Source organism: Salarias fasciatus, chromosome 2, assembly GCF_902148845.1.
Source record: "Salarias fasciatus chromosome 2, fSalaFa1.1, whole genome shotgun sequence".
NCBI lineage: Eukaryota > Metazoa > Chordata > Actinopteri > Blenniiformes > Blenniidae > Salarias > Salarias fasciatus.
In genome coordinates, this window is record NC_043746.1 from 5,324,095 (window position 1) to 5,340,728 (window position 16,634).

At 44.7% G+C, this 16,634-nt stretch overlaps 1 protein-coding gene and 1 long non-coding RNA gene across 2 annotated transcripts in view; one reads left to right on the forward strand and one right to left on the reverse strand.

Moving 5' to 3' along the window:
• Positions 1–12,264, forward strand: part of LOC115402284 (gamma-aminobutyric acid receptor subunit alpha-2-like) — a 29,336-nt gene extending 17,072 nt beyond the window's left edge. The window contains exons 7-10 of the mRNA XM_030110800.1: positions 447–590; positions 9,052–9,204; positions 10,616–10,818; positions 11,602–12,264. Coding sequence (XP_029966660.1) covers positions 447–590; positions 9,052–9,204; positions 10,616–10,818; positions 11,602–11,910 — 809 coding nt within the window. The 3' untranslated portion in view covers positions 11,911–12,264. The remainder of the gene's footprint in view (positions 1–446; positions 591–9,051; positions 9,205–10,615; positions 10,819–11,601) is intronic.
• On the reverse strand, positions 71–14,540 carry LOC115402306 (uncharacterized). The gene is made up of 3 exons (XR_003933096.1): positions 14,529–14,540; positions 13,928–13,929; positions 71–273 (listed from the first exon to the last, which is right to left on the reverse strand). It is a non-coding gene; the product is annotated as an uncharacterized LOC115402306 (long non-coding RNA).
• Between the last annotated feature and the right edge of the window lie 2,094 nt (positions 14,541–16,634).

Consider the following 16,634-nt stretch of genomic DNA (forward strand, 5'->3'; position numbering starts at 1 on the left):
GCATTCGAATGGTGACCTACACCAGTCCCACATGGTTTTTGCTCATTTGCAGTCTTTTGCGCTGCATGATTGGCAGAATGTTTCAGTTCTAAGTAATAAACTAAGAATATGAGTGGGCTGGGAGGTCTTTCTATTTCATCAGACAAGCTTTCGCATTTCATTTCCAGTGTTTGCTGGGAGTGATTGAAAAGGCCAAATGTCACCACGCATCGATTGCTTGTTGGTGTTTTACAAATGACATCTTCAACTGAGGGAATTTTTTTTTTTCTCTCTCTAAAGATTTTCCCCTTTTATAAATCCAGCAACAAGAACAATATAGTCTATCTCTTTTTTATTTGAGTCTTTATAATAATAAAAAAACCGCCAAAAAACCAAAACATCAATAGCAACATCTGCTCAAGACATCTGCTCACATGGGTTTATCTATTTTCTTTCCCTCGTTTTAGACGCCTACACCATCTCAGAAGTGACTTACGCTTGGACCCGGAACGCCTCGGACTCGGTGGTGGTGGAAGGAGAAAACTCCCGCCTGAATCAGTACGACCTGCTGGGCCAAACGGTCGGACAGGAGACCATCAAGTCGAGTACAGGTGAGCTTTGAAGCCAGCAGGGAACCAGATCCGCGGCATGACGCCTCTGTTTCCTGCTGACCTCCGACCTCTGCTGTAGAGCTTAGAGAGAACTCAGAGGGAGGAACGGAAAGCGCGTCTCTCCAGATACTTAACATATAATGAAGGCCAACACTCGGTCTGTCAAAGATGTTTCTTATATAGCCTGAAGCAAAGCAACAGAGCACTGATCTGTGAGTTTTAAGGACGTCAGTTGTTTCGTTTGGATTAGTTTCCTGGAATCAGAAAGCCAAATATCTTCATCTCGGTTTGGGTGTGAAATCAAACTGCGATTTTTTTTGCCTGTTTGGGTGGATGTTGAGCTCGTCCGCCTCCTATCGTGTAGGAGGCGGCCGAGCCACGGCTTGCTGTGGAGCGCTCGCTAACTTTCCCTTCTTTTTGTTACTCACTTTATTTGGCTTGGAAAATGCAGAGAATTGTTTGTTCTGGCCTCCTCTGCATGACAAAGATCCAACACAAATCGGGGATTTGGCATCCGTGCGTCCTGAGTTCCTCACTTTGTTAATCTGCTGCTTAGCATGGGCTGGAGACCCAGCAGCAGCGTGACAGGTGAGCCGCTGCTGCTCCCTGCTTTAGAAACAAAGCACGGTAGATTTTCATACACTGAATATTTGACACCACTGGATCACCGATCACCTGATTGTGTTGGTTGGGGCGGGTGGATGGATCACACAAATGCTTTGATTCAAGGGTGATGAGTTCACGGGCAGCGAGAAGAGTCGGTAAAACCTGCTGCTGTTTCTAACCAAACAAGGAGGTATTTTGTGTTCTGTTAACCTATAAGTCTGAGAGCTTCATGACAATGACAGGGAAGACTGCATGCAGTGGTTTCAGAGGTTATACCAGCCGTTTTCTTTAGGTGTAATACCATGTGGGTCCTACAGAGGGCGTGCACTGCTATATAGTGCAGATTGTCTTGGATCATTTGGTAGATATGTTTGGATGTTGATGTGCAGTGGAAAAAAATGGCAGTATACATGTCAAGAAAACATGTTTAGACACATTCCCTTAAATATTGCATTATATCTTTTGCTGGTTGCCATGGCAACAGTATCAGGCACCTCGTTGTCATTTTAACCTATTTATTGTTGTTTCTTTGAAGTACATTTTTTATTTGTTTTGCCAGAAAGAAGTGATTTTAGTGACTGTACTGCTTCACATGTATGGAACTGACACTAACACATTGGACTGTGCTGAATCCTCGTCACGTTGAGGTTTTGCTGCCTCCGTTTGGGGCCTGGACAGAAATAGAAAATGAGTTTATTCCAAGACAATCAGATGTCAAGTTGAATTATTTAAAAAAAAAAAAAGAAAAGTATATTTTTCACAAAGTGAATAGAGAAAACAAAGAACATAAATATATAGAAAAGAGGCTGTAGTATAAAAGAAGGAGATAATGAGAGCTAAAAATAGACGCGGCACATTTCATGCGAACCCACCAACACGGACGCCAAGAAACGAGGGCAGACTGTGTACACACGAGCCTGGATGTGCTCCTGACTGCGAGTGTGGAGATGAAAGCGACACGATTACTGTCCAGGAAGCAAGCAGCAATGAGGAGCAACTCGGAAGATTAGATCAAAAAGTGCTTGTAATTTACGGGAAATTAAAAGGTTTGGAGTCTGGATGTGAATTCTGAGGCGTTCGGGCTTCTGCTTGAAGGTCGGAAGCTGTTTTCCTTCAGGGACTTGACATCCAGTGCCAGCAGATTGTGTTACGGCAGATGATGAAGCGGCTGTATAGGGAATTAAAAAAGAGACGGAGGGGGCACTGGGCATTTACAGGTTTTTTGTGGTATTCAAACATATTTTAACACATAGAAGAAGAAATCTGACTTCTTCTGACGTTTGTCATTAATTTCCCAATATTCAAAGTTTAATTCTGTCAGGATGTATCAGCGTATAAAAATGGAAATACCAATTGTCCCCATGATTCGGGCCTTCATCTCGGCGAGGTGCCCTGCTGTGGCAGCATGGCGGAGCAGAATGAAATACACAGCGCGGCAACAAATAACATGCAGGGACCATTGCAAATAATCCCCCAGTGGTTATTAACTTAGAAATAAACACCCTCCGGGGTGTGTGCAAACAGTGCAGCAGGTGGAGGCTGGGTGGACTGGAGCAGCAGTAACGGCAGCAAAGCACACGTAATAAATAGGCCGGCGGATCAGAGCGGCGAGATGTGATGGCTGTGGACGTGGTCGGTTAACTCTCGCTGCAGAGGGATCCTCGGTGCTACAAATACACCGTTTATCAGCCAAGACACAGCAGAGCACGATATCTCTCTGCATCAGTAACATTAATAATAATCACAATAATAATAATGCGTCTAAAAGGCCTGAAAATATACCCAGCGGAGGAATGAGATACAGCAGACGGTGCATGTTGTCATGGTAACGATACGTGTTGCTGCATAAACTAATCATAAAGTACTCATATAAGGCTTTTGAACCCCCAAAGTCACAGAGGGCTTGTGAATCAGGCTTTAAAACAACAAGGATGAGAGAACATGAGTGATCATGAAGTGGCGGTGCTCAACCCGAGGATCGGGACCCTTCGGAGGGGTCACAGCGTCATTTTTTTTCCCCCTCACATGTTTCTGAATCTGTGCTCCATTGTGGCGAAAGTTGTAGGAGCTCTTAGCAGTCCCATCTTTCCACAGAAGTGCTCACGACTCGCGGATTCATGCAGTATGCATGTCAGCCGTGATGGACGGGTGAGGAGGATGCCTCTCTACAGTGGGAGACCAAAAGGCTGAGAGCCACTTATTCCCTCCAACTAGGCCACAGCGCAGGCCACGGCGGAAACGCTACAAGGCGTTCACAATTGCACGTGGTCGGGCAAGCATGTAAATGAGTAGGATCTCAAAGTTTTTTATGTTTGGTTGAATAAAAGAAAAAAAAAATCCTTCAGTCTGCATTATTTCACATTTTCAGTACATTTAGACGACAGTAAGAAGCCACTAGCAGCTGAGCCCCACACACTGTAGTGATCACATCGATAAGCCAACACAAGGAGGAAATCAAGCAAGAAAAGTCAGAAATCTTTCTGAAAAATAACATGGAGATATATGGTGGTTTCTGACAATGCTTTCAGGTGAAAACACACACTGTTCATTCTGTTTTAGGCGCTCTAACTTTCATCCAAAGGTGCTCAAAGCACCTGAAAACGCAACTTTTTGAAACGGCTTCCAAGGTGGAACTTTTTGTAGATGCTGTGACTCCGTTTCCATGTAGAAAAAAAAAAAAAAAATGGCAAAAACGCAACTTTTTAAACCTTCTCAGACTGTCTGGAAATAGTGGAAACGCTGCTACTGTGCATGCGCGTCTGCTGTAAATTGTTCCTCTGCACATGCTCAGTAGATGGACCTTAACAATAATTTAGACTTTCATTACATCAACAAGAATTTCAGACTTGGTAGTTTTAGAGTTGAGAGTCGCAGAACAGCAAGCAGAATCGTGTGTGTGTGTTCTGTGATGGAGTGTGTGTGTGTTCTGTGATGGGCTCTCAGCTTGTCCAGGGCGTGCCCTGTCTTTGGGTGCAGTTATTTAGGAGCAGCTCTAAGACATTTGTGTGAATTCCCTCTCAGAAACTCGCAGCCTATTGAAGAAGACGTGTCTGTTTTGATGTTTCCAACACAATGAATAATTAAAACTTGTCAGTAAAAACAACAGTGACATGAATGAATGCGTAAAGCTGACAGTGAGGTGAAGCTGAAAAATAACATACATACAGTAAAGTGAGTTAGATGTAACAGTGGATGAGAGCTGGTGGAGATCTGTTCTCACTGGGTGATGGAGATGCTTTCTCTGCAGTAAATACTGTTTAGTGACGGAGGAGACGATGGAAGAAGCCTTTAGAGAGGCACTTCCTGCAGGACAGTGATACCGTGGATGATTATAATGGTGAGATCTGTGTAGGCAGCCTCTTCTTTCTTACTATATTATTTTCACATCGATTGACTGACGTACAGTTTGCTTTGTTTCCAGGCATGGAGACACTTGTCTTCTTTATGTTTTTGATTTGAATGAGATCCCCGGGTTGAATAAAGTTCCTCTGCAGAGTGATCATCGCTGATCCGAAGACCAAATCAAAGGAAATATTCTTGATAAAAAGTAGCCAAGCCCTGGAGTTTGCAGAAAGATGTGAATATCAGGATGTTTACGGCTCACATCTGAGGATCATGAAAGACTTTGAGGAGATTGTTCCTGCTGGAAAATATCGACCTTCAGCTTATCACCTCCAAACTTCAGTGGTGCACCTGAGGGAGGAGTGGGTGGTCTGCAGAGCTTCTGGAGGCAGACGCTGTCTTTATGTGTCCAAGCATGTACTGCGAGCTCTCCTCTTCTCTTGGAAGATGTTCCTTTTTTCATTTTTGGAACTTTTCATGCATTTCTTTGTTTCTTTTTTCCGTGATACCTAGGATTGTGCTGGTAGAAGCACCGAAAACCAGTTCCTCGTATCCTCATCCAGCCTCATATTAATCAGAACACGTGGAGATCATTCATCCTCATAATGGAGGAACGGGAAGTTTAATTCAAGCTGTTTGGTAAGCAGTGAAGGGTTTCCACCGCTTCTTCCCTTCAGGTATCAATTACCAGTATGGAGTGTTTCCCCCGTGACTGCAATCCACTATCAGGGGAATCCCTGCCTCGGTTTCATTGAGCAGGAATACCCTTTCATGCACCAAATGCCTCTATCTAGGTTAAGTGGTGTTTGATGCCTTGGTAGAAGGCAGAATGCCTGCCAGTGACTGTTTCTGTTGTTTAGCTCGTCACTCCACATTATCTGATTGGCTGACTTTAAATTAATCATTCATTACCAGTGTGTCAGTGTTTGGTGTAGCGTACTTGCAAACTAGGTCATTTGGCACGACTGAGCGCGCGCGTGCTCCGCGGCGCCACGGCGACGGACATCTTGCATAAAGCCCGGACGCAAAAATACCGACGCCACAAAAAGATCCCGGGGTTCGGCCATACGTGGGTCAGCGTGCAGGGAGTCGCTCGCCGCTTCCTCGAAGCCCCCCCTGCTTCCGGCGGGCAGCGTGAAACGGTTTCTGTGTTGCTGCATACATTATGGATAGAAAGCCATGACCTGAGCAGGAGTGAGAGTCTCACCTCACACGCAGGGCGGAGAATAGCAGGTTAGAGCCGCTGTGTCACGGGAGCCGTTTTATTTTTTCATACCGTGAGTTTATGAACTGAGTTCGCTGCATAAACTGTGGCAGGAAAGTCCAAACTGTGAGGAATCAGTCAAGCGTTTATTTATTAAATATTGCAATATATTACAGCTTTTTTCTTTTTGCTTTCACACATATCTACACTTTTTTTTTTTTTTTTTTTTACACAAAAAATAATTGCACTTCTGTTTATCTCAAATCAAAATATCGAATTATTTTCTCCAAATAATAACTTTGGAAAAACCCATTCATTCATATTACATCAATGTCTTTTATAAGTAAACTCCGGGGTCAGGGGGGTCAGGGGGGTCAGGGGGAAGCCGCTTCTAATCTTTTTTTTTTCAAAGAAAATATAATGTACTATCTGAATACGTGTCATTTCTTAATACTTCATTGAAAATTTTCATAAAACTTTAGCAAACTTTATGGTAAATTCCTATTATTAAAATGTGTCCAGATCCTGTTTTAACTGCACTGACTGTCCTAAAGCTCAGTGCTGTGTCACAATGTGTGTATCTTATAGTGTTTACAACAACAAATATTATATTTTTACCTCCATTGAATTTTCATCACTACTGTAATCAGATTACTTGGGGTGTAACTTATGCACTGTATCTCTGAATGGACCGATCGCTCCCATGATGCATCACTTGTAGCAGAAGATTTTAAAACGGCCATGAGCCCAGTTTGTGTCTCCTTTTTCACATCAAGTAAAATTGATGGAATTAGGATTTTTTTTGTTTGATGTTATGATTATATGACAAAAAAAAAAACAAAAACACCAAAAGTGGAAAGAACAATAAAAGACCAACATGTAAAAATATAAACTTGTGTTTTTAGACCATTTTTTTTTCATACTTGCTCACATTTAAGACTACAGAAGACTGTAGAGACAAGCTGAACTGATCTCACATTTAGCGTAGAACAGCAGGGATTCTAGCGGCGGTGGTTTCCTGTGTGATGAATTCCGGTGCCGTCATGCTGTACATGTGTGAAGGAGAGCGGGGAACCTCGTTCCCTCACATGAGACGATACCATCTTCATGCTGTGATTGTTGTCTCCTCTCACGGTGAGGCGATCACAGAGGAAGTTCATCCACGAATTCCTCGCTTGTACATCCACGGGCTCCCCCTCACACACACACACACACACACACACACACACACACACACACACAGTCTTGTATTTCTATCCTTGTGGGGACCGTCCATTGACTCCCATTCATGTCTAGCCCCTAACCCTGACCCTTACCCTAACCCTAACCCACACCACAATAAAGCCTAACCCTAAAGAAATGTTTTTGCACTTTTACTTTTTTCAGTAACAACAACATGGTCAAGAAAACACTGTTTCTCCTACTTAGGACCGGAAAAAGGTCCCCACAAGGCACGTCGTTTCACGTTTTGCTATCCTTGTGGGGACATTTGGCCCCAACAAGGATAGAAATACGAGAACACACACACACACACACACACACACACACACACCTCAAGCCACAACACAGGCACAGAGACCGGGATGCAAATTAAATTACAGAAGATGTAGAGCTCCATAGGGTACGGAGAGCGCGCTCAATTCCCTCTAAATCGTGTGTGTGTGTGTGTGTGTGTGTGTGTGTGTGTGTGTGTGTGTGTGTGTGTGCGCCACGGAGTGAGAATTAGTCTCCACAGAACTGCTGGGAAAACAGGCGATATGAATGCAGCGCGGTGAAAGAAAAGCAGGAATAAAAAAAAAAAAAAATCTATTGGGATTAGTCCATGGAATTGACACCCCCCCCCCCCCCCCCCCCCCCCCACACACACACACACACACTGCTGAAAAAGGACTTCCCTCTTGCCAAGTGGCAGCATGTATCAAGGCCTTCATTTCAAAATCGCAGCAAATGAGCTGTGTTTCTCTGTTCTGTTGCCATGGGTAACACATCTTTTTTTCCCCTTCTCCTTCTCCTTCTTCTTCTTCTTCTTCCTCTCATGTCTAATCTTGGCTCCTCTTTGAGATATCTTCCATTTGGAAAGGCTGCCTGCTTCTGCGGCACTGGCGCCGTTTCACGGCCTTGTCAGCTATTAGGACGTCACACTGCCTACTCCTGCATCGACGGACGGATTATTCTTTCAGGCGCTGACAGTGGACACTTGCAGTGGGCCGTTTAATCTCTGCCCAGGACCCGCTCAGGCCTCCACGAGCCGGGATCTTGTGTAACGTCTCACCGATGTTAATTACATAAGTAATGAGGACGGCGGGCGGTGTGGGCCTGCCCCGTTCAATTTGACTAACGTTGTCTCTGATGGTGTGTGTGGGCTCCAGCACTTGACTCATGCGCTCATTCACTCTGAAATTCACTCAGTTCCGGCCTCGTGTTTGGTCGTTGATATCGTTTTAGTCACGAATCGTGACAAAGCAGGAGTCCTCACTGTTTGGGATTCCATGTCAAAAAACCAAAAAAAAAAGAGGAGTCCTTTTGGTGAAAACAGTCCTATTTCCACTAATTAAACAAAGAAAAATCTGCACAGTTGAGGCTATAATTGTAATGTTTATAGGAGATCTGCAGCGTCTCATCGATTTCATGGATGCTAACACAAACACATCAATTTTTACTGCCCGTGTTATAAAATATTAACGGCGGTGGCAGCCTTCTTCCCAATCATTACTAAAGTGTGAGGAGCAGGCTGGAGCGAGCTGCAGGCGAAGTAAATACATATGTATACAGAGTGTTTAACGCTTTTTTCAGTGTAAAGACAGGAATCGTTACTGATACATTACAGCTGTGCTATTTTGCCATCAGAATTATGGAAACCCTCTTATGTGAAATCGATTTTTCATGCCATAAGCAGAGGTGTGAGGAGTACTGAAATCAAGTATTGGAGGACATTCATTGTTAAATATGCTTATTCACCGTGATTTTTGTGTTTAAATACATGTAAGTGCTATCAGTTCAATCCGTCTATATGAAATATTTACATTCAAAGCACTTTTTTCAAACAAAACATCATTTTAAAAGCTACAAATGTTCACAAACCAAGTGCTGTGAGAGCATTAATTAAAATAACAGGCTTTCAAGTCTTTACTGGAGCTGGGTTTTCCCAGAAAGCATTGTTTCACCCTCCTCCAGCCTGTAGAACCATTGTGAAGCCTCTGCTTCACACACCGGTGCAGACGGGTAATTAGAAGTATTCAGGTGTCAGACGGCAGCTGAGGAATTTGCATGGCGGCTTTGTGAGCCTGACCCTGATTGTTGTCTCGGCAGGTGAATACACGGTGATGACGGCTCATTTCCATCTGAAGAGGAAGATCGGCTACTTTGTCATCCAGACGTACCTCCCATGCATCATGACCGTCATCCTGTCTCAAGTGTCTTTCTGGCTCAACCGAGAGTCGGTGCCGGCCCGCACTGTGTTCGGTGAGCAGCCGATAACGCCGGCCCGAGGGCTGACACACAGCTCCGTCTACACACACACAAACACACGCTCACTTTCAGACCCAGACTTCTTCACTTCACTGCCAATATCTGAAGGTACAGGGTGTGTTAATGTGCGGTCCAAACCTGCATAATGGCTCATCACGACAGCGGCACTAAATACAATGATCATCCACTCGTCCATATTTGATGGTTCAGTAACTTAATTGCGGGTTTCATGCAGGAGGTGGCTGTAATTGTCCTCATGCTTCCAGGCTCAGATAAACAGAGGAGCCGTTTAACCCGGTTCCTGCAGGAGCCTGGCAGGTGGGTGGGGTAAAGGGCAAAGGGTGGAAAGCGAGCGCTAGATTAGCGTTGTGCTCTTCGAAGACGCCCACCAGGTCTTTCAGCATCAGGAGAGTTGTGTATCCACAGCTCAAGCTTGAATGAAGCCCTCATGAAACGCTCTCTGACATGCTTTCTGTGGAACTATCGTGACGTTTGACTGAGATAAACAGGAGGAAAGAGGAGATGTCACTGAGACTTAAGTTAAAAAACAACATGCAGCATCAGGAAATGATTAAAAACCCTCCTTTCATGCATTTTTTCCTCCATCCGCTGAATTATTTGTGTTATTAGTGGGAAAAGGAGGATTGCAAAATGAATACAGTCTATTGCGGAAACCGGCTGCACAATGCATGGCAACTTTATCATATCGCAAAACATAGAATGAAGCCATAAATTACATTTCTATGGATATTCATGCTCTCTTTGTCTTAATACTGAGTCAGTCAAACCGTTTGCCCTCGATGTTACCAGGCGGGTTAGCCTGTCTGAGAGCTGAGCGAGCGCCACGGTGGCAGAAAACAGGAGCCAGGTGTAAATTAGGGATGAAGTGTTACCGCAATACTCAACAACATCGTCACAAATCACACGTTCACCCGATGCGGTGCAGTGCTATTTGAAGCTGTGAAATTACAAATGGACTTTACCTCTCTGCACTGAAGTGCATGGAAACAAGAGAAGAAGCCGTGAGAAAAAACAGCTCCAGATATTGCTGTAATTTTGTTAAGATTTGGAAATATACAGACACTTGCATCATATATGAACTTTACAATGACAAAGCAAAACTTTAAAGTATCGATTTGAAGGTTTTTATGCTTCTGTTTAACCGATCCGACCCACTCAAGATGAAACTGGACTGATTCTGTCTGCTTACTTATCCCATTAGATGTCAGTGCCAGCGCCAAGACGGTTTCTGTTAGTTATGTTTAGTTTGCATGTTCTCCCTGGGCCCGTTTCTCCAGCCACTCTCTTCATGTTACCTGAAACGCCCCTCCTCTGTCCTGACTCCGGTCCGGATGCGGCGGGTTTGGGAGGCGGGTGGATGACGGGTGTGTCGGTTCGTCTGCAGGTGTGACCACCGTGCTCACCATGACGACGCTGAGCATCAGCGCCAGGAACTCCCTGCCCAAGGTGGCCTACGCCACCGCCATGGACTGGTTCATCGCCGTCTGCTACGCCTTTGTCTTCTCCGCCCTGATCGAGTTCGCCACCGTCAATTACTTCACAAAGCGCGGCTGGGCCTGGGACGGGAAGAGCGTGGTGACTGACAAGGTAATGAAGAAGAAAACATGTCTTCTGACAGGCTCCATTCTCAGGGCCGATTCATTAGCAGTCGCACTGTACGTGGAAGACGGCGCGCCGCTCTGAAGGAGGCGATTGTGCGAGGCGGAGGGAAATGGCGATAATGGATCCTGCAAACCCGCCGAAAATGGAGCCAAAGTGCTGCAACTAGTTTGGAAGAGTAATTAGCAAACAGAAACATTAAAATGACAGGCTGGGAAAGTCGACCCATCAGCAAAGAATATAAATGAAGGAGGTGAAATCTGAACTTGCCAATGAGCCAAATAAACTGCCAGTTTATTAACAAGGGATATATTTTTTCCTTTTATACACTGGAATTCGGTCTGTCCAGCTCTGCCGACTGAACATAACATGGAATGAAGAAACCAAGAAAAATCCTTGTCTTGTTCCAGTTATCAGTGCATCGGCCACTAGGGGGCACTCGTGGAATCAGTGAAACAATATTAACATCATTAAAGTGCCAGAGTGTATTCCTGGAACCAGAGCTTCAGATTTTAAATAACCAGAATAATCCTCTCACTGTGTCTGGTCAACCTCCACCTCTGTTCCTGAATCTCTGAACGTCCTGAAAACTTTCTGTGAATCTCCACAAAGTGCTGACTTATTTGACGTCTGCCGTCTCTTCCTTGATCCATTACCCGACCCCATCCGCGGCTGTCTCCATTTCCATGCATTTTAAATTCATGGATAGGTGACAACGAGACAGATTGCTTTTCCTTGCACCGCACCTGATCCTTTCCGGTCTCTCAACAGAAAAAAGAGAGGGCGTCCATTGTGAAGAAGAACAACGCCTACGCCGTAGCGGTCGCCAACTACGCACCCAACATCACCAAGGACTCCAGCACTCTTCCAACCATCGCCAAGGGCGGCGCCGCCGAGCCCAACAAGCCCAAAGCGGACGGAAAGGCCCCGGACAGCAAGAAGACGTTCAACAGCGTCAGCAAAATTGACAGGATGTCACGGATTTTGTTCCCGGTCCTCTTTGGCAGCTTCAACCTCGTCTACTGGGCCACCTACCTAAACAGAGAACCCGTTATAAAGGACATGGTCCCGTCCAATTAGAGGCCGGCTTCTGGTCCGGGGGGGCCGAGCGACGAACCAAATACCTCCAGCAAACTGTGTACACACTTCCCTTTGCAGCGTGAAGTCCTGGATTGCAGTGTGATCCTCTATCTCCGCCTGTTTTCTACACTGTCTGCAGCACTTTTGAGAAGCCTGGCTTTTTGTAAATGTGTATGTATATTTCTATCCATGGTGACATCGTGTGGTTACGTTGGTTAGAGTGCATATTTCCTTTAAAGTCTGTCTCCAGTTACGGTACGTGGCCACTGTACATACCGATCCAACCAAGAGTAAAACACACCAACATGATCACAGACATTTTATTTACGGTTTCTTCTAAGTGTGTTGAATTTTTGCTGGTAATTCCCACTTTCTTGATATCACAGTATACATAAATATATATATATATACATATATACATATATTTTTGGGTTTGAGTGAAAGAGACTGGTTGTTTTTCTTTCTTTCCCTTCTTCTTCTTCTTTTTTCTTTTTGTCCAAGCCGATGCAAAAACACACTTGTATTATATTGTTGCCGTGTGAAACTTGTTTTACTCTCTTTTGACTACAGGTATGGGGCTGCACTGACCTCCAGATTCACACCCCCGAGGCAAACAGGCTGTGAAAATGAGCAAAAACGTGCGCGTGACACTGTGTCGTTCTCACAGTTTTACAAAAAAGAAAAAAAAAAATCTACAGGATGACAAAAAGATGCATATTTTTCAAACTTTGTACTGGTGTAATGTGGGTCATTTTGGACTTTATAACCCTTAAACGTAGCATTTGTGTTGAACAATAGGTGGTGGGGGGGGTGTGGTCTTTTCGTATGAGTTGTTCTAAACGTGGATATGTAGAATCTGACTCGATGAGACGTACGGACCTGAAAAAGCAACGCCTTATATGACATTTCTATCGGTTGAGTTTTTACCAGCAGACCTGGAGGAGCATTAGCACTCGTTCTGCGGTGTCGATCGGATGTTTCACTGTTTTTAGCTCCACTTTGGTCTCCGCCGACTCAGAGGAAACTATCAGGGACTCAAGCGGTTTCTTCGTCGCTGACGTGGTCTGACCGTCGTTTGACTCCAGACGAGTTACAGCAGAGCTTCTTTTTTTTTTTTTTTTTAATCCATTTCTTAGCGGAAATATAAAAGAAGGTAAACAAAGTGCTAAAGCACAACTGAAAGCTGCTGAAAATTCTCTTTAAAGTCTGAAACCAGGAAATTCCAATCAGCGGTGGGAGAAAATACGCTGAATTGAAGCAACGTGACATTCTACACCGATCAGCCAGAATATTATGACCAGTTAGAGGTGAAATCAATACACTGAGCTGTGTTCAGGGCTACATCCTTCCTAAAAAAGTTTTACATCAAACTAAATGTGATCGGAGAAGTGTCACCATGGAACTTTAGACCAGGGGTGTCAAACACATTTCAGTTCAGGGGAAACCTGAAGGCGCCATTCATGCTGCCACTTCAGGAGAGTTCAGACGGTTTGCAGGCGGCGAACGCCGATATGAAATACGGAATGCTGCGCTGGTTGTTTGGCAACCTCAGGAACTCGCATATGATTGGCTCTGGAACCAGGAAGTAGTGATAGTTGAGCCCCGCCCACCGAAGTTGTTCCTTACCAGGCAGCAAAAGAGAAGCTTTTGAATAATTTCTTTCTTAAATCTCTGACTTGTTGCAACTTTAAATTTAAACTTTAAAGTTTTTCTATGTGGGGGAGAGTATGCATGATGAAAATAAAAAAAAAACTGAACAATTGCTCAATGAGGCTTTCATGGCTGCATCACCAGTGTCTCAGCTCGGGTCTCACTGTTCTGTTGTTTCTGCTACTCTTAGGAATTTTGTTAGAAATTACATGCTTTCTCCACAGTTTTTAAATTTGGCTTGCTCCACATCAGAGCCTCCTGTGGGACAGTTTTGGCCCACAGGCCTTATGTTTGACACCCCTGGTTTATAACCGTCCTCGCCGCCCCTGAACTGAGACGCAGCTGCTGATTATCTCGTCATACTGACGCCTGTCGGTGGGCAGCAGGTCTTTACTGCATCCTGACAGCTGATGTGTCTGAAGCAGGAAAAACGGGCGAGTGTGAGGATTCCAGCGTGTTGATGAGGACGAAGCTGCGGCTCTTTAGGGTCCAGGTCAGCCAGAAGTCGTACAAGGAGTGAAACAAGTTGGACTGGCGGCAAAACGAGGATTAAACACATCACTGGGCAGAAGCTCATAATGTTATGGTTCAACGGTGTTTTAAGACGTTAATTCAGTCACAAGCTCCATTTTATCTTCTATTGTATATTCATAAACCATCATTATTAAAGTTTATGTGCGCGTTTTGCTGCTGTGAAATGTAAAGACACACATCGCTCACCTGCCAGATCAGTCTGCGCTTCAGGCGCCGTTTACAGTGGAAATGGAAAACTTTCCTCGTGTTTCCGGTGACCGTTTACACGAAAACTGAAAACGGCTGCCGAGGTGGAACTTTTGCAAGACTCTCCATCTCTGTCTCCATGGAAACGGGAGAAAATGCAACTTTTTTGCAAATGCTCCGACTCCGTCTGTGTGGAAACCGGGAGGAAATTCAACTTTAAAGGCAGATCTTTAGAGGTGACAGGGAACAGAAATTGTTTTAACACTTGCAGACTTCTTGAACTACAGCTTTGTTTTTCTGGTTATCCTCACAGTCTCTGTCCTCACGGCGTCACATTGTGTAAGAAAACTCCCGCTCAGCCCCATATCAGCAGTCATGCTCAGTTCCTTCGTCGGGAAGCGACCTTTCTTCACATCCATATTTGAGCTTGATTTTAAACTCGGTTTGTATGTTGAGTCAAACTTTGCATGGAGACTAAATCTAGGAGTTTCTCTTTTGGTTTCTCTTTCTTTTGTTGTCAGGTATAATTCACATTTTCTCCAACGTCCTGGTAGAACTTAAAACATTCCAGATGAAATGATTGTTCACAGAGGTGGATGCTTGGCTCAGTGCACAGTTTCTAATAATAAAAAAACACATGATTTTGATTCTTTATGTGCAGTTTGCTGTCATGTTTTTGCATGCTGAAGATAATGCAAATGAAGGGTTAAAAATATGACTTAAAACAAAAAGATTTAGCACTCTTGAAGCACTGGAAACTGCAGAAACACAAAGACTGAAAAACAATCGGGTGTGAAATGGAGACGAGAGAAAGAGCACTGTTACTTTGAGGGAGAATGTTCCTGCTTGCTTTTATCACAGGCGTATCTGATATTATGCAGTTTCCATAAATGTAGTTTTTATAAAGCAAATTAATGAGAAAGTCAATTTTCATTCGTTTTGTATTGATTTTCAGTCATTTTTTAAATGTCATAGTGAGTAAACCGGAGCATGACCATGATGGAACTGCCAAATAAGTAACTAAATGGTCTTTTAAGGTGTGTTTTACGGCTGTTTTTCAGAGACCTGCGTTCAGCATTGAAGGAGTGAAGCTCCACATGAGTGTAACTCTTCACGTGAGAGCGTCTCCCCGTCCGCGAGCTGCATGTCAGCAGGCCTGCAGTCCGGGGTGAACAACAGCTCGGTGGGCTGGCGGCGCTCGTGAGAGGCGGCTCGGGCTTCCTCGGCGGGGAGAGGCCGACTGCCAGGGACTGTCACCACCGCTGTGTGGGCAAAACCCGCAGAAAAGCCCCGTGGCGCCGAGCCGGGCGGCACAGCGTGCTGAAGCAGCATTCCCCGTCCCCGTCCCGTCCCCTCCGTCCTCGGCCCACCCTGCCGCTGCCCACAGGCCTGACAGGGATCAGCGCTGAGGGACGTGAGGTGGGAGGACAGCGGCGCCGAGATGCTTACATACATGTCCACAAATCTTCATAATTGAGGGTCACGAGCGCTTTTCCAGATCACAGACCTGCACAGTGAAGCTCGGGTCTCCGGGTCTGCAGCCCTGGAAGCTCCACAGCATTCTGTGTAAATATATGTTTTTCCTTCAGTTTTATTTTTCTTTGCATTCCTCGGTGTTTTTCACAAATGATCTGAAATCAAGTTTAAGCATAACTAAAGAAGGCAGCACAGCTGGAAATGTTACAATAAAGGCCAAAACTGCTCAGAAAGAAAAAACAGATGAGCAAACAAACAGCTAATATGGAAGTACTACTGGAAGTAGGATTAGTTTACTGTTTCAGTCACTAGTTTCTGTTTTAACTACTGTACTGGTAGTTTTCCTTATGAGAAACAGAAGATTAGTCCTTGCTGTTGAATTTGCTGCTTCTGACAGATGTAGAGTTACTTTTTATTAACTAGAAGGTCGTACTTAATTACAATTACTCACAAAAATAACCAGTGCTGGAGGGATTTAACCAGTAACCAACAGTCGGACTTGTTGACAGTTTTAGTTACTAGTTACTGCTTTGAAAAGTATTGTTTCTAATTACTGGTGTAGAAGAGAAGTTAAATTCTGAATAAGTGAAAACGACTTGAATGGACTTGTTGGGAGCCTCCCTCCTCCCTGAAACCCTCTAGAAACCCTCCTGTTTGGGATCTACAGTAAATATAAACCATCAAATTCGGGCTGAGTGAGAGGAATTAGCGTTTCTGGTGAAAACAGTCCAACGAGGCTGCGATGTTCTCGTGCCCGCTCGTCGCCCGCAGACGCCGGCGGTTCTCTCAGGTCTCACTAACATGACGGGCATCTCCACGTGTCTCAGCTCGGCGGCTGCGTTTCCCTCTGCTGATGGTTTTCCGGGACCCTGCCGGTG